Raw genomic sequence first — 20143 nt, 5'->3', positions numbered from 1 at the left:
TGGTGGTCGACTATAAAAACAGACATCACTCATTTTGTTTAAAAGTGTCATGTTTGCGCTCAAGTGAAGGCAGAACATCAAAAACCATATGGTTCATTATGTCAGTTACAGATACCGAAAGGCAAAACACAATATGATTTGGGTAATAGTTGATCGTATGACCAAGAGTGCTCATTTTTTAGCTACACGTGAAACTGCTTCATTGAGTGAATTAGCAGAACTATATGTGAAAGAAGTGGTTAGTCATCATGGTGTACCATTATCTATAGTTTCTGATAGAGGCTCTACGTTTGTTTCGAACTTCTGGAATAATCTATAATGGAATTTAGGTACACGTGTGAATCTGATTACGGCTTATCATCCTCAGATAGATGGTCAGAGTGAACGAACGATACAGACGTTAAAGGATATGTTGAAAGCGTGTTTATTAGAATATGGTGGTTCGTGGGATACACATTTGCCGTTGGTTGAATCCGCGTATAATAATTCTTATCATTCGAGCATAAGAATGTCACCTTACGAAATGTTGTATGGCCATCGTTGCAGAACTCCAACTTGTTGGTTAGAAGCTTGAGAGAAATAGTTTGTTGGTCCCGAAATTGTGCAAATGACAGCCGAAAAAGTCGCTATTGCGCGGGAAAAGTTGAAAGCTGCCAGAGATAGACAAAAGATGTATGCAGATCCGCGTAGACGTTCGGTAACTTTTAATGTGGGTGATTGTGTGTATCTTAAGGTTTCAACGTGGAAAGAGGTTATCAGATTTGGTAAACGGGGTAAGCTTGGGCCAAGGTACATTGGGCCGTTTCCAATTAATGAGATTCTGAATGATCAAACAGTGGTACTAGATCTTCCACTAGAGTTAGCTGGCATTCATAACACCTTCAATGTGTGTTACTTACGTAAGTGTAAGGTGGACGATGAAACAAAAATTTTGCCAATTAAGGATCTTAAAGTTGATTTGAGTAACAAGCTGGTTGAGGAACCGATTCGAGTAGTTGACAGAAAGGTTACTAAGTTAAGAAATAAAGATATCCCAATGGTTTTAGTAGAATGGAAGCACATCTTAGGGTCTAATTTGACGTGGAAACAGAAGAGTTGATGAAGAACCGTTACCCTCATTTGTTTGACCAAGACCAGATTCCGAGGACAGAATCTCTTTAAGGGGGGTGGATTTGTAACAGACTGAAATCGAGGTTAGAAGTAAGATTACTTAATTGCCCTAAGGTTTATATTTTGTGTTTAAATATGCTTTTAATTTAATAATATGTTTATTATTAACTGGCTATGTGGTTAAGACAAGTTTGTGACAGGGTCACAGAATGGTTCGTTTATTTAATTCAGACTCCGTTAGGATGACCTAAGGACGTACGAAAGATATCAGATAACTGATAAATACCCGTGTGTTAAGGGGTATGGGTTTATAACTCACTTAAGTATGTAATATATAGATGTTTCCATTCATTTCTTCAAAATTCCTAAACAAGCTCGTACCTAACTTTACACTGATGTGGACACTTGTAACCGTGTTTGTAATAACGTAACACTGTTTGTAAAAATTAAACTTAATTAAGTAGCTTTTGTATTGATGCAATTATTGTTGTGATTTTATTAAGTCTTTCGCTGTGTTTTAAAAAAATGGTCTATGTTACAAAAAACACCCTAGATTCGCCTATGATCTACCCAAAATCGCCCAAAGTGAAGTTATGATAAATTAGGATTAATTTTGGGTTTAGATATGCTACAAATTTTGATCAACCCAAAAATTCATGCGGCGCGCCAAATGTCCTACGACGCGCCATTACACTGTATCCTGCCGCGCGCCGCTCCAAAATTGGAGCGGCGCTCCACTGAACTGCACCCCCAACTCTCAGCTTTTCAAAACTCTCGACCTTAAAAACACTTGGAATGGAGCTGTGCGCCACCTTTTTGCGCGACACTCCACTGTACTATTTCTGGATCTGCTCACGAAAATGCTTCTTCTTTTCACACAAACAACCAATTCTTGACCCGAACTCGAAAAATTGGTACTAAAGATAAAACAATGTAAAATGCACCTTAAAAAGTTTCAATAACCAATCTTAACATCTTTTCAGCTCTCACCTAAAATCTTCATAAAAACCCACAAATTTTCTCGAAACCGTATCAAAAGGACCATAATATGAACGATATTGCTAAGATAAACATGTGCAATATATGCGATATCAAATCATCCCACACTAGAGTGTTGCTTGCCCTCAAGCAACTTAACTCGACACTAAACTTCTACCAAGAGATAACATCTTCAAAATATGTGTAGAAACAAACGAACCATCAACCAAACAAGAAACTAGCGTGGGCACGAATTGGGAGTAATTAACCAACTTGACTCCCACTTGCATTCCCCAAAAATAATTTCCCAAACCTCAAACAATATAATGAACAAAGTAGCCAAATATAATATTGAAATAAGCGTACCATAATAATGAGGTAAAGAATCTCGAAGCTTGCCATATAATGTTCAAAACAAAGGGAATCAAATGGGAGCCCAACACCAAGATGAACAAAACATACAATAATTTTTTTATAGTGTGTGTGCTAGAATATCCGAAGATATCCTTTTGGGTTCTCTTGGTGTTTTAGGATCACAGAACTCATCTCATGCCCCAACAACTACTCTGGTAACTCTAGAGCAGGGTGGACACTCGAAGGAAGGTCGTGGAATTTAAGTCCCACGTGACTTATAATGAGAAGATGAGTTGCCTAAAATTTTTGCCATAGAGAACACAAGACCGCTTGAAAACATTTTATCATTTGAAAATGACTAACAAGCTAGTTTTTACACCAACGCATTTTTTGGAATTTTAGCTTCCAGTGTTATGTGCATTCAAAGACGCTCTTTTATTGAAAAACTACACGGACAACATGCCACCACCGTAGCGAACCTTCCCGGTAGTAGACTTGGTGATGGGGTAGCACTCGTCAATTTTTGAAAGTTCCAGACTTTCGCTTCCGACAGTACTTTTATACCTAAAATAGGTGTTAGTATGAAATGGTATAGTTTAGGAAAATGCTATACCAAGTAGAACGAAACTTGAAAGTCTTTACTTCTAAGTTTTAAATGGAACAACCTAGGAAGACTTTACTTCCTTATAACTTTTAAGGGTAATTAAGTGGTCGGACGGGACATTATCCTGGTTATGAACAAGAAAGATCGCACTAAAGGTTTTGATCTGGCACGAGGTCCGGTTTCTGACTAAGCTCTCTCACGGTTTACACCCGACTTGGTGCAAGTGACCTACAATTGAGTTCCCCGAACACATAGGATTTCATGTCCAAAAGAATGAACATGTGAAACGAGTTTTGACTTTTATAGAAATCACGAATTAGCCCATAAAATTTTTGAAATTCCCCAAATATGGCCTAAATCGTGATGTTTCATTCTTTTTTAAAGTTCAAAATACAAAGCCATATGTAAGCCAAGACTCAAGTTTCAAATACCTGTTTTTCCAACCCGACAAAATTTACATCCCCACCCCACACTTGAGATCAAGTAATGTCCCCATTACTTGAGATCAAAAATATATTAAATTCGAAAGGGTAAAGTGAGAAAGAAATTAAAACTTGTCTGGCTTCACCCATAGATCGCGGAATGCCAGTGACAGATTGCGCTGAACTGACTGCCAACATAATAACATCGTCCATTCTCGATCATCATCAAACATCAACAGCACATGTATTTTGCTGATTAATGATAGTCTTGGAAAAATATTACCACGAACCAACCCTAACCAAAAAGAAAAAGAAAAATAACAATACATAAAACGGAACAAGGTGGCACCAGTGTGGTAACCTAAACACCTTATCCCCTTATTAGTCATGAGTACATAATAGAAATATGAAATTATTCAAGCACATAACCAAATGAAATAAAAATAGTTTTAACACAAGTAATACAGGATGATCATCGGGCACGCATGCCATCATCTCAAGAAGTCATCAAATGGCCACCTGTATGTACCCGACCCGCACCTGTTGGGACGACCCTGCGGATACTCCTGTTGGAACCACCGTTGCACCTCTCGCATCGCTGATGTCTCGTTGTGAGATGGTTCTGATCATAATAATCAACTGACGCTTAGCTTGACATTGCATAATACTGATTCGCATTCGAATAATATAACCGCGAATTGTGGCACTTCCAGTCCACTCCATATGCAACTATACCCACATCATAGTGGGTGGCTCTAGCAAGCTCTTCCTCCACATCCGCTCATTTTGCAGATGCACCTATTCATTATGTCTCTGAACCGACTCATTGTGCCTTCGAACCTCATCTCTGTACTCTATATCATCAGATCGGTTGATATCATACTGGGCCACATGATTTTCTAACTGTCTTGCCACTCCACTGTAATCCAAACTCATTTGACTCAAACCACTAATCAAATTGTTCCACCCTTCTTGACTCGGAACCCATGAACCTCCAACATTCGTACCACTTGACGAACCAGCACCATCACCTGCTCGCATTCTACTTCTGCTAGAACCACCTCCACTAGCACCACCTTTCGTTAGTGGTTCCTCAAATAAAATAGTTTATCCCGTTCTAGGATCATGCATTAAATATTGGCCTTCGTGAAAAACAAAAGATTCGTTGGCACACCATTAGGACTATGTTGAGCACACCGCCTCGTATCAATAGCATAGGCGCGGGTAATCCGAGTAATGATATGCCCTCCTAATGATGGCCTTTCCACCCACACATCTTCAACTTGCTCATTCAAATGAAGATTTATCATCCTTGGAATATCGGTATGCTCTCGTTCCTTCAATTGATCCAAAAGCCACAAGTCTTTCTTTTGAACCTTGTTTGCATTAACCTTTCCATTAAACATGTGCGAGATAAACTTAAATATCATCTGATCCTCGCTTTCTTTTAATGAAGACCTCGTGCTTCTACTTGCACTAAAAGTACCTTTAACAACCCGATTCCAATAACTAGCCTTAATAAATAATTCGTCTATGTAATCTTGGAAATGCCGTAAATATTTCCCCAACTGAATATCATCAAGCTTGGGGTACAAATTTAGGGCGCGAGAAAGCCCAATCTTACTCAACCATCTTTCTTGACCCCCCAAACGAAATTGAAGAAATTCGTGTTTGTTTGCATCTTTCATCGGCCTAAAATACAAGGTCGATAGAAACTCTTTGGTCAACTCCTCATAAATATTTTCATGCATTTAAAAAACCTTTTCCTAAGGCCTCAACTCAATATCTCTACAATTGCACCATAGCAAATTACTCATAGTTTGCACAATCTATCTTCCAGATGTATCCAATGGCAACCAATCCAAATAATGTAGATGACCCACTTCTTTCGCATTAATGATGGAAAACCTACTCTGATAATCTTCGTCATTACTAACCTCACTCAAATAAATTTACGGGTTGTTTGGAGGTGGTTGTTGTCATCCTGATGCAGCTCATGCTCTCTACAAACAAGAAATAACCCCAAAACAAAAACAAAAACAAAACTTTAAGATTAGTGTTAGCTTTAAATTTAACCACTTTCCACATTCCACATATCTATCACACAATCTTGAACATTATGTCTAACTTAAAGTAAATCACAATTCACATAGCAAAAGATTTTAAAAATATCTTAAGCATATGCTAGACAAATCGCATTTATAAACCAAAGTCAAACAAAGTCAACTTTCATACTTGGCAAGATTTTTAACTCAACTCAAAGCATGCAGACATGTAATGTGAATCCTAAATAAATATCATCACTAACACGGGCATAATCAACAACCCATCATATCAAACAAGAATTCTGATCCCGCTTCACAATTTCACATACTTTTAACAATTCTTCATATTTATCAACTAACTAATGCATATCAAATTATTGAAATCATCATCATTAGCATATACAAAACTCTTTCCAAATAACTACTAGCAACACATATAAACTTTTTAACACAATTCATGGAAACAATTGATTGAAACTAACATGACCAGCCCATATGAACACAACCCCACACTATCTTTAAAACACTTCTAAATTCTAAAAAACATGATTTATTCAAGCTACTATCCCAATTAACAAGCATACTTTCTAATCTCACCCACATAAACCCTAAAATCATAATCATACTTCTAAAAACACAAAATTAATCATGTATTCAAAGCATAATTATCATAATTAACAAACCCATCAAAAATTCCAAGCATACAAACCCAATTAAACAAACCCCACACTAATTCTTCATGTATGTAATAACCCGTCCTAATCCATCTGGAAGAATACATTACATTTGGTTACATCGCGAGGTACTTGACCTCTATATGATACATTTTACAAACATTGCATTCGTTTTTAAAAGACTAACTTTCATTACATCGAAAGTTGACGGCATGCATACCATTTCATAATATATCCAACTATAATTGACTAAGTAATAATCTTGATGAACTCAACGACTCGAATGCAACATATTTTGAAATATGTCATGAATAACTCCAAGTAATATCTCTAAAATGAGCAAATGCACAGCGGAAGATTTCTTTCATACCTGAGAATAAACATGCTTTCAAGTGTCAACTAAAAGGTTGGTGAGTTCATTAGTTTATCATAAACAATCATTTCCATAATCTTAATAGACCACAAGATTTCTATTTTCATTTTTCATAAACATCATCTTATATCAGGCATTTCGCACAAACTGCATAGAGATAAAAATCATTCATATGGTGAACACCTGGTAATCGACATTAATAAAACGCGTCTAGAATATCCCCATCATTCCGAGACTCTCATCGGACATGATAAAATCGAAGTACTAAAGCATCCGTAACCCGGATGGGGTTTGTTAGGCCCAATAGATCTATCTTTAGGATTCGCGTCAATTAGGGTTTCTGTTCACTAATTCTTAGATTACCAGACTAAAAAGGGTGATATTCGATTCGATAATCCAACCATAGAATGTAGTTTCGATTACTTGTGTCTATTTCATAAAATATTTATAAAAGCAACGCATGTATTCTCAGTCCCAAAAATATATATTGCAAAAGCATTTAAAAAGGGAGCAAATGAAACTCACAATACTGTATTTTGTAGTAAAAATACATATGACGGCATTGAACAACTGAACAATGCAATATTGGCCTCGGATTCACGAACCTATATCATTTATATTTATATTAACACATATAATTGAAATCGAACGAAGTTTTATATTATTAGTGATATATTTGTTATTTTAGTAAAGTATGTGTTATATGTATTAAATATGATTTTTTTTAACTAATTGTTATATGGTAAATTAATATTAATAAAAAGTTGTATTAGCTTATAATAATAATAATAATAATAATAATAATAATAATAATAATAATAATAATAATAATAATAATAATAATAATAATAATAATAATAATAATAATAATAATAATAATAATAATAATAATAATAGTAATAATTTTTCATAATAAAAATAATTACAATAATAATAATCATGATAATAATATTATTATTAATGGTAATCAAAATAATGATAATAAAAATATTGTTAGTAAAAATAACAATAATGATTGTAAAATAATGATACATATAATAATAATAGTAGTTTTTAATAAAATGATAAGTTTAACAATAACGATAATGAAAATATTAATTTTGAATATAATACTTAATACTTAATAATAATAATAATAATAATAATAATAATAATAATAATAATAATAATAATAATAATAATAATAATAATAATAATAATAATAATAATAATAATAATAATAATAATAATAATAGTAAGGTAATAATATTAATAAATAAATGAATAGATAAGTAACTACCTCAAAGGAGTAATCCTAAAAAAATGCCCAAGTCCGGGTTTGAACCCGCGACGTCCCGCTAACCCGATAACATCCTTAATCATTACGCTATGTGTTTCAATTCTGAAATAACACCCAACTTGAATTGTTTTTAACCTTTATTTCTGCATCCTTCTTCTTCTTTTTCTTAAAAAAAATACCCGAGCCCAGGCTCGAACCCGCGACCTTCCGGTTAAACCCAACATCCTGAACCATCACTCTGTCTGTTTCATTTCTGATTTATCTCACAGACTAAATTATATAAACCGTATATTTATCCATTTCCTTTTTCTTTTTCATTAATTCATCAATCATCATCATCATTTTCATAACAGTCAACCAAAATGGTTCGTTTCATCATTAACTTGGAATATCATTCTACTTATATTATTATCATAATCTTTTCTTCATCACCTATTCCTAATCCTAATTGTCATCTAATCATAATTATAATCATTCATCTTTTAACAAAACCGTCTCATCATTTACGTGTATCATAATAATCATTATCATCTTATTACCCTAATCTAATCATCATCAATCCATCACCAATTTCATCACCTTAAATGTTATTATCACTATCATCAATCCTCATATTCATTCATTATTTTAGCCCAGCAGAAAAATAGAAGTTAGCTCACGGCCCAACAGTGAATTAGAAGCCCAACAGAAAAATAGCTATGTCACGGCCCAATTATTGAGACAAGCTTACGGCCCAAAAGTAAAATATGTAAGGTGGCCAAACAAAATTTGCATTCGTGGCCCAAGTGTAATAAAACAGATTCAGGAAAGAAAAAAAAGAATCTGTCGGTGGTGTGTTATGATTAAAATAGGGGAAAAAATTATGCAGTAACCATTATCTTTTTCTTTCCATTATCATCATTATCTCCATCATAAAATATCGTTTTCATCTTTTCAAAGCAACAAAGATAATATGTGGCGGTTGTGGTTTCAATCGTAGCAATAGGAGTACAATAAAGGTATACAGGTAATAAACACAGCGATTGAAATAACAGTGAAAAGTTTTTGGACAGGAACAAACAGCTACCTTTTGAGCTCTTGGAGTTGAACTCGATTGGAAATAGTAATCCAGAACAGGAGAATAGATGTATAAATTGTAGCTCATTGTGGTGTTCTAAATAGAAAATAGAAAACCGAAAAAAATGTAACAGCGGTGGCAGCTATAGGTGGTGATTGAATAATGGGTTTTGGGTTCTCGGGTTGTTTTGGTGATCGGTTAGATGTGATGTTGTGGTGGTGATTGTTTATGGTAGTGGTGGCGTATGGGTATTGTTTTCAACCGAAAACAGAAACATTTAGTGTAGTAGCAACAAATAACAAAACAGAAGTGAGCATATGCAGCAGCCGAAGTCGAAGAATGATAGCAGTTTTGAATGGGGTTTGATGGTTGCTTTTGTGGGTTTAAAGTGGTTTGAACTAACAAAACGATAAGGTGGGGGTTTGAACCATTAAAACAGTAATATGAGTCTTCGATTGTGTAGAGATATAAGGTGGTAGCAGGTGGTTAGCTTTGATGATTATGAAGAAGGTGGTTTGGTTCGATCATAGTAACAGAGAGAGGCGAAGGTGTTGATGAGTGATTATAACAATAGAACGATGACTAAAGAAAGGTGGTGATTCGTGGTTGTCCTGGTGTGTTCACGATGGGAACCAAAAGAAAAGAAAAATAAGACCGAAGGTGGTTTGGTGGTGAAAGCTCATGGTGGTTTTAACTTGAACAAAATATAAAACACACAGGTGGTAATGTCTGTTCGAGTGGTGCAAGGTCACGAAGAGGTAATAGACAGGAACACAAAATGAGATCAAGGTGATGGTTTCATGATTTGTGAGAAGAACAGAAAAAGCGTAGCATTAGCAACTATGGTTGTTGATGGTGATATAAAGTGTATGTTTGTGATGCAAAGTGGGTTTCGTTGTAATAGAAAATAGTCACCGCTGCGGTGGTGATTGATGGTTGGTGATGAAGAGTGACGGATGGTGATTTGTTCTTGATAATGAAAACAGAATATGAAATGGTTTAGGTGATATGGTTATGGGTTTATGGAAAGTGATGGTACATAATATTATATATTTCACACATGTGTTTATGTATATAAAATATACATGTATGATTCACCGAATCAAGGAAAAGCAAAATAGCAAATAGTAATTTCAATAGTTAGCAGCCTTAATTCTTAGAATTATCTGTCGACACTTTAATTATGAATATAATCCCGTACTCCGTTGATAATCAGTGGCGGATAAAAGTCTTCGGAAAAATCTCAAAATTTTAAATTAACTATATTTATTTATTTTGGTTATTATGGTATAAAATTCAATCATTAATTTGATAAATAAAAATTACATCAACTGTCCCTCTCATTTATGAGTGAAATATAAAAAGTGTTAAAATTAAATAATTAGATCCTAAATATACTTTTAATAAGCCTATAACTTATATAACTCATTTTCGGGTCACCTTTTATTTTAAAATTACATAAGTTTAAATTTAACTTGCTTAATATCAATCGGAACATCAAACGAGTATTACAAGCATTTAATATTTATTTTTAATATACTTTATATATAGAGATATATTTTAAATAATAATTATTATAATATCCTAACTTTATTTTATAAATTTTTAATAACAACAACATATAATACTTCAAATTATATTTCGAATTATTATTTATATATACATACACACATATCTATTTATAATTAATTGTTCGTGAATCGTCGAGAGCAGTCGAAGGTCAAATGAATTCATATAAACTGTTCCAAAGTTTTCGAGACTCAACATTACAGACTTTGCTTATCGTGTCGAAATCATATCAAGATTAAGTTTAAATTTCATCGAAAATTTTCGGATCGTCACATTACCTACCCGTTAAAGAAATTTCGTCCCGAAATTTGAGTGAAGTGGTCATGGCTAATAATAAAAAATGTTTTTATGATGAATATGAGTTGATAAATTGAGTTTTATCATGATTGAGTAATATGGATAAAACAATTCGATTACGCGAAGAGTATAATTGAAGCTATCGCAAAAGTTTGAAATAACGAAATAGAGATTCGTCTTAACTTTTGACGTAGTCACATTGAATTCCGGAATTCAAAGGATTTAGAGAAAATCTTCGTAATAAGATTTGATTCTTCGATAATTAAAGGAATTAAAATTTTCTTTGCTTAAATGCAATAATATGTCTCAATTTCTCGGTCTGACTTTTTAAATTACCAGAAGTCACGAGAAAAGATAGAATTATCAGGAAGATACGTTCTTGATATGTTTGGAAATTAGATAGAATGTACGAGTTGTGTAACATGGCACATGATGACGTTATGGTCTGTGAATCATCACGTTCCATTCGAAACTCAGCATGACTTACTGTAATATAATCACGTTGATCAAGTGTCATTATATTATACTAACTCATGCATCAATTTCCAACACCACTTCAAAATCATTCATATTTTAAGTTTGAATTTTTCAGAATTTAGAAACTAAAGCAGTTTCCTTTCTGATGTAATACTGATATCGCGAAGAGATAACTGATTTCAGATAAGAATAGTTATGAAAATATCTTCATAAATATCGAGGATATTTATAATAAAATATATGATAGTATCTTAGAATTTTAGAATCACAGTGTGATGAAGAAATTTATTCACAATGATTTAGAACAATTTAAGGAGTAAGATATTCGTTAAAGATTTCATCAGAAATAGAATCATCAGGATTCTTTAAATACAGAGTTTGATCCTTGTATTTGTCCTTGGTCTCGTTCATGATTTGCTCAATCCATTTTTCAGTATCAAAACTTTTGAGCTTTTTCAGTATGTCACTCTTTATTATCAAACTTTTGATTGTTTAAACAATCTTCAGTTTTTCGCTACTTCATCAGTTTTTTCAGAACTCAGAGATCTGATTCGTAAGCTAGAGTGCTTTTCAGGAATTCAGAGATTCCGAATTGAAATTCATCAGTCCAGAAGATATTCGTTGTACGTAGATATATAACTATTGACGTAGGAACGCTGCGAAATTCGAGAATTAATGATTAATGCTTCCTGGTATTTGGTATGGTAATTATTGTTACAAGATGCCGATGAGTTCATGATAGGGTTTTAATGAACAAATATAATGGTTCTTCGGAAAGATTTAAACCAATGAGTAATGAAGTTGCTGGTAAGTTTACTGATAATGTGGTGGAATATAAACGGTTCTCCTGTAACAATGACGAAAGGTAACTTATATATCACGGTTATAATAAGGCTAATCCGAATGAAAATTCGAAGTTGACTTGCTGAAGCTGTGACAAAATTTACTTCTTTGAAAGGGATTGCAAAGCTGTTTCGGTAATATTAACGCCAAAGGAATTAGTACATCTACGTGTTAAACGTTTACTCAGTTTCCGAGAGTTTTTCACGTGCATAACTATATGCATCAATCTTTTCTTCCGTAGATGAAGTACAGTTGGTTCATCCTCTCGATTGAGGTATTTTTAAGAATTATGAAAGGTTTAAATGCAGGTTGTAATCATCAAGATTCAAATGAGGTTTAGGATGGAATCAAGTGGCAAACTTGAAGAATTGTTTAGTTTCATATGTTATAATCAATATTTTAATTCATTTTAATTGTCCAATGTTGGTAGTCCACACTTAGCAATTCAATAGTTCATATATAGTTTAATATATAATATTCGAATTAATTAATACGTGTCGTGACCCGTGTACATGTCTCAGACTCGATCACAACTCAAAGTATATATATTATTGTAGAATCAACCTCAACCCTGTATAGCGAACTCGAACATTACAGCAGATAGAGTGTCTATGGTTATTATAAATAATATATATAGATGCGTCGATATGATATGTCAAAACCTTGTATACGTATCCCGATATTTAAAGTGCGTAAAATAAATAACAGAAATTAAATGATGATAAATTAAATTGCGAGAATATAAATTACGATAAATAAATTGCGATAAATAAAACGTAATCAGTTAGCTAGGAACAGTTAGCTGGAAACAGTTAGCGTGGATTCTTAACAAAATTTTCCTCATAGTTAATTTGTTTGTTTCTAACAAATTTTATTTTGTCCAATGTTTTCTTCATTATGCCACTTGTTGGATTCTGATCAGTCGACATCCAAATATGAAATTGAATAAAAATGGTTATTCTGTGGTGAACGGATTCGTATATCTGTGGATGTAAGTAGGATAGTAAATGACTGTTGAATCAGATTCGCAGAATGTACCGTGTAACTGATTAATGTGCATTCTAAATATTCCTCAGGTATTACCTACCCGTTAAAATATTTTCACCATTAACAGTTTGTACAAAAGAATTTTTAATTACAATCTTTATGAAAATATACTTGCATATATATTTTCTTCAGATGTAATCATGGATTTAATGAGTTAATATGATATTAAAATCATTTGGTTTTCGGTTGGAACTAGAATAAATAATCTCTAAAAATTTAGAGATTACATAATCGTCATGTTGAATGAAGATAAATGAGGTAGAACGATACATAGAACGAAGATCATACTCAAAGTACAGCTGGTGATATTGAGGCGTGTGATGTTGAGGGTTATGTTATTGGTGGTACTGATGCCGATGTTGGTGGTACTGTTGGTGCCGATGATGTTGCTGAAGCTGGTACGTTTTGCACCATATTCTCCAAATTGATTACTCGAGCGCGAAGTTCGTTGACTTCTTCTATTATTCTGGGATGATTGTCGGTCGGAACGAATGGATGAATAAGGTTTAGAATTTTAGATAGAATATAATTGTGGTGAGATATTCGGGAAATGAGGGTAAAAATGGTGTTTCGGGCTGGTTCGCCGGTAAGTGCCTCAGGTTCTTCGCCAAGAGGTGAATTCGGTTGGTGGAAAGGATCGCCTTCTTCGCATCTCCATTGATTAAGTCGACTATGAACCCATCAGATGAATTGGAGATGGATGATTGGTTGATTCATTCTGGTGACGTTGCTTACGGAGTTCGAGTGAAAATCCATATCGGAATAGTTGTCGGAATCCGAGGAACTTGAACTGGTTGCTGAATTTATCTTTCGCGGCTAGATAAAGGATTTTCGATATGAAATGATTTTCGAATATTGGATGATATTCTAACTACATAGAATATCTCTATATATAGTACTAAAGATTTTGTAGACTACGGAGGAATTTACGGCATATGTCAGGCAAGTCTACAGTAACAGATACGCTAAGATATGAATTTTGTCTATACACTATTCATGCAGTCAATGCAATAATCTGTGTCTAGACCATGAATGATAAGCAAGTGATTCCCTAAGAATGATTAGCAGGTAAATTTCGACACGAAATGATGAGCAAAACTTTTGACATACAGACACAGTCGAAGTCCAGACTCACTAATGCATCTAAACAACTATCAGTTAGACACACTAATGTAAGACCTGGTTCGCTAAGACCACCGCTCTGATACCACCTGTAATAACCCGTCCTAATCCATCTGGACGAATACATTACATTTGGTTACATCGCGAGGTACTTGACCTCTATATGATACATTTTACAAACATTGCATTCGTTTTTAAAAGACTAACTTTCATTACATCGAAAGTTGATGGCATGCATACCATTTCATAATATATCCAACTATAATTGACTAAGTAATAATCTTATATGTCATGAATGACTCCAAGTAATATCTCTAAAATGAACAAATGCATAGCGGAAGATTTCTTTCATACCTGAGAATAAACATGCTTTTAAGTGTCAACCAAAAGGTTGGTGAGTTCATTAGTTTATCATAAACAATCATTTTCATAATTCTAATTGTAATAGACCACAAGATTTCTATTTTCATTTTTCATAAACATCATCTCATATCAGGCATTTCGCACAAACTGCATAGAGATAAAAATCATTCATATGGTGAACACCTGGTAACCGACATTAACAAAAATGCATCTAGAATATCCCCATCATTCCGGGACTCTCATTGGATATGATAAATCGAAGTACTAAAGCATCCGTAACCCGGATGGGGTTTGTTAGGCCCAATAGATCTATCTTTAGGATTCGCGTCAATTAGGGTTTCTGTTCCCTAATTCTTAGATTGCCAGACTAAAAAGGGTGATATTCGGTAATAATAATTCAACCATAGAATGTAGTTTCGATTACTTGTGTCTATTTCGTAAAACATTTATGAAAGCAGCGCATGTATTCTCAGTCCCAAAAATATATATCGCAAAAGCATTTAAAAAGGGAGTAAATGAAACTCACTATACTGTATTTTGTAGTAAAAATACATATGACGGCATTGAACAAGTGTAGGGTTGGCCTCGAATTCACGAACCTTTCAAATAAGCTTTAAAAAAATAACCGACATCGCCCGGGCTCGAACTCAAGACCTCCCGCTAACCCACTAACACCCATAACCATCCTTCCATTTCTGCTTATCTGATTTGAACCCTGAAAAAAATATATCTATACTATATCTAACTGTTTCCAATTTCTTCTTCATTTATACATCGACTAGAGCCAAACCCAATTCAGAATCTTATTGTTTTAGCTTTTAAACTTTCAAACAAAAACATAAATCATAGTTTGAGAGGAGTGGAACTCACAGGAAAAAAAATATCAAAGTTGCTGTACAGAAAAAAATATAACCCGTTATGACTCATTTTGCAATTTCGATTTTCAATTGTTTTTAGACCCTAGTTCCTTCATGAAAGATGTTATAAATAGCCTTCATAACACTCAGAAACCATTAATTTAACCATAAACATAAACCTGACTTCAAATTTTTGAATGAACAGATTCGTTGACTTTTTGTTTCAAATATTTGACTTCAAAATTGGAATTTAATGTGAGGAATTGAAGGCTGTAAATTTACAGAAAGTTTGAAAAGAAGATTGCTAAAAATACTACATTTAAGGATTTTGAAATTGAATTCAAATTCAGGTTATTGCCAATCACAGTTATGAACTTCAAGAACTCTAACATTAAACTTAAATTTCAAGATGTTTTGGATCAGGATTTCTTCATGAAATATATCCTAAATTACTACTATAAACGTTTTGGACCTTCAATTGATCCTAAAACATAAAAACAAAATTGAATTTTATCAAGAACAAATCTGTTGACTTTTTGGAAGTAAACTTTGACTCGAAAATTCGTAATCAAAATAAAGATTTAAAAGCTGAGTTTTTACAGATAGTTTAAACAAAAGATTCCTAACCTTTCTGCAATTTTAGATTTTCGAAATTGGTTTAAATTCGGGCTCTTGAAAAAAACACGCATACAGAGTGTTCTTGCTTATTCTCCGTGTGTTTTGTTTTTGTTTTTTATTAACAGATATAATTGGTATAGTACTTATAATCGATCATGGTTGTTTTTTAGTGATCTGTTTGAAGTCGACTAGTACCAAGTTGAAGACTGGAAGACAAAACTTTTTTTTAACAAATTCGATGCGAAAATCTAACTAAATCGTACTCTCTTGTTTTCTATATATAATTTATATAATTAATATTAATAATAATTAAATATATTAGTAATATCAGTAATAATATTTATAATAATAATAATAGTAATTAATAATGATACTAATAATTATAAAAATGATAATAATAATAATATTGTTAATGATAATAGTAATAACTTGTATTATTTCCTAATATTTATAATAATAATGATAACATTAATAATTTATAATAATAATAATAATAATTCTTAATGATAAGGGTAATATTAATATCTAATAATAATATTAATATTAACTAAAATTATAACTTTACTATTAGTTATAATAATAATGATATTAACAATGATATCAATAATATTAATAAGTATAACAAATTAAATATATCAAATTTCAGTATTATAATTTTAATAATATTAATAATACTGATATTAATATTAATAATAGTAATGAATGTAGGAATAATATAATAATTATAATTAACTTGTAATTACATTTAATCATTTTAACATTATATTATAATTACACAATATATATTATATGATAACATATGTTAAGTATTTATTATTTGTACATTTTATTATAGATACATTATATATAACATGTGTTTGCATATTAAATATGAAAATACAATTGTCTTATACATATAAGTATTACTATATATGTATATTTATTTAATATATTATATTATTTCAAAATAAATTTCGACATATAATACTTATAACTTTTATATAAATTCCAATATACATATGATAACAATTATTATAGAAATCATATATATTTATACATAGATTTATAACAACTTATCTTGTACATTATTTTACATATTTAATTCTACTAATTCAATAATATTTTATTTTTTACAATACCTATATATATATATATATATATATATATATATATATATATATATATATATATGTATATATATGTATGTATATATATATATATATATGTATATATATATATGTATTACATATTTATTTACAAACAATTGTTCGTGAATCGTAGAGTTAAGTCTAATGAATAATCAAACGTATGAACTCATTTTGATGTAACATGTCAAATAGGTTTATCTTGTCGATAACCATTATCCCAATCATTTACTTTACATGATTTCACTTTTACATTAAAGATTCTGAAAGCTAAATAATTAACTTATCAAGAGTCACGAGAAAAATATTGTAAAGCATGCTTTGAAAATTAAGCATGAATCTCCACTAACTTTTGTTTTGTTCTCGTTAATTGACACTTTTGTTCTTACATGTAAATCACTTTACCATTTTCCGAATATCGTTAAAAAGAACAGATTTCTTAAATCATAGTGGACCTCATAACAGAGACCCGTAATCATAATCACAATGTATCTGATAATTCAATCATTTGATATTATCTTCTAATTCCGCTGATAAATATATTAAATATATATTGAAACAAATACGTTCATGTAAAGTATTATACATCTAATACTTTATTAACGTTTTCAATTAATATAACTATATTATATATATACATATCTATTCGCATAAATGTTCGTTAATCGTCAAGCATAGTCAAAGGGTAACTGAATACATGAACACAGTTTCAAAATTTTCGAGACTCAACATTACAGACTTTGCTTATCGTGTCGAAAACATATAAAGATTAAGTTTAAATTTGGTCGGAAATTTCCGGGTCGTCACAGTACCTACCCGTCAATGAAATTTCATCCCGAAATTTGATTGGAATGGTCATGGCTGATAATAAATATGTTCTCATGACGCATACGGGCTAGAAATTAGAGTTATATCATCATTGAGTAATATAGGTAAAACCATTTGATTTTGTGAAGAGTACGAGTGAAGCTATCACAAAAGAGTGAAATGTAGATTCGTCATATCTTTTGACGCAGACAGGATTGATTTCCAGAGTTCAAGGGATTTGGAGAAAATATTTGTAATAAGATTTGGTTCTTCGGTAATTAAGGAAATTAGAATCTTCTTTGGTTAAATGCGATGATCTGTCTCGATTGCTCTGTCGGATGTTTCGCTATAAATCCACCTTCTCTGTTTCCTTATTTCCACAGCTCACACCTTTTATTCTTTCTTCTTTAGTTTACTTCTAAAGTATTCGTCAATATGCTCCATCTAGTTCTGATTCTTGATATACTCCTAAATTTCATATCCGTCATCCTTCTTTTTAATCTACCGCCGAAAGAATCTATTCACTTCTACTATACCCTTGGTTTTATAGTGTTTTTAGTTCTCCCATGTCTTTATGTTGCTATATGCATTGATATATACGGTTTGTAATTTCTGGGTTGTTGTTGGGTTTTATATTTTTCCTTATATTTCGATGTCTCTGCTTCTGTCTTTCTGTGATCATTGACATCCACAGTTAATGCTCTCTTCATTTTACTGTGATTTATACTCCCACTGATATTTTGAAGTTTCATGCTTTTGTTTTCTCTTCCTGACTTTAAGTCAAGCTAACAATGGTCCAGAATTCGTAGATATGAATTTCGGAATGAACATAGTTAGTGTTCTAAGAAAGAAATGGTAATAGCACAATCTGAATTGTCAAATTATCATAATTCAAGGGAAAGATAGGACTATCAAGAAAATATGTTCTTGATATGTTTATAGGTTAGATAGAATATAAGAGTCGTGTAACATGGCACATTACGATGTTAGGGTATGTGAATCATCACGTTGCATTTAGAAACTCAGCATGACCTACTGTAATATAATCACGTTTATCAAGTGTCATTATATTATACTAACTCATGCTTCAGTTCCCAACACTACTTCAAAAACATTCATATTTTAAATTCGAATTTTTCAGAATTTAGAAACTGACACAGTTTCTTTTATGATGTAATGCAGATAACGCGAAGAGATAAATTATTTCAGATAAGAATAGTCATGAAAATATCTTCAGAAATATCGAGGATATTTATAATGAAAGATACGATGATATCTTAGAATTTCTAACATCGGTGGATGATGATGAAGATTTGTCCGTAAGGGTTTAGAGTCAGAAGCAAGGTATTCGATAATAACTTCAGCAGACACTGAATCATTTGGATTCTTTGAAGGGAGGTTTAGTCTTTGTGATTTTTCCACAGCCTCCTTCATGGTTTGCTCAATCCGTTTTCCAGTTCCAAACCTTCTCTTTTTCTGAGCTTTGCCAACACATTGTCCTTTATCATCAAACTTTTGACTGTTAAGGTCGTTTACAGTTTTTGCTGCTTCATCAGCATTTTTCCAATTTCGAAGAACTAGTTAGCAGTTTGGGGTGTTTTTCAGAAACTTCACATTCGAAGTATGTAAGTCTAGGAGATAGACGTTATATGTATATATATATAACTGTTGGCGTAGAAATGCTGTGAGATTCAAAATACTGATTGCTAATTACCAGTGGTTGGTATGGCAATTATTGTTACAAGATGTAGATGAGTACTTGATAGAGTTTCAATGAATGTAATGATTTTTCAGAAAGTCAAAGATTAATGAAGTTGTTGATAAGTTTACTGCTAATCTGGTGGAATATAAACGGTTCAGTGGTAACGATGAAGGACAAACTTATATTTCAAAGTTATAATAAGGCTTATTCGAATGAAAAGTCGATGTTGATTTGCTGGATAAGTGACAAAACTGTCTACTTTGAAAAGGGATTGAAAGGTTATTTTTTGCTAATAAATGCAAAAGGGTCTGACACGGATACGTGTTGAACTATGATTTTGGTTTTGAGAGTTTTTCAGGTGCAAGACTATGGGTAATATGTGGTTGGATCATCATCTAGGTTGCTCTTTATTTGAAGTGTC

At 32.3% G+C, this 20143-nt stretch overlaps 1 protein-coding gene across 1 annotated transcript; it reads left to right on the top strand.

Moving 5' to 3' along the window:
* Nucleotides 1-607: 607 nt before the first annotated feature.
* Nucleotides 608-1099, top strand: LOC139868411 (uncharacterized). Its single transcript, XM_071856744.1, has one exon. It carries the CDS (start codon nucleotides 608-610, stop codon nucleotides 1097-1099), a length of 492 nt encoding a protein of 163 aa, XP_071712845.1.
* Nucleotides 1100-20143: the final 19044 nt, after the last annotated feature.

The sequence above is a fragment of the Rutidosis leptorrhynchoides genome, chromosome 9 (assembly GCF_046630445.1).
Source record: "Rutidosis leptorrhynchoides isolate AG116_Rl617_1_P2 chromosome 9, CSIRO_AGI_Rlap_v1, whole genome shotgun sequence".
Taxonomy (NCBI): Eukaryota; Viridiplantae; Streptophyta; class Magnoliopsida; order Asterales; family Asteraceae; genus Rutidosis; species Rutidosis leptorrhynchoides.
Note: the sequence above shows the minus strand (reverse complement) of the source record. Positions and strands in the feature narration are given on the sequence as shown.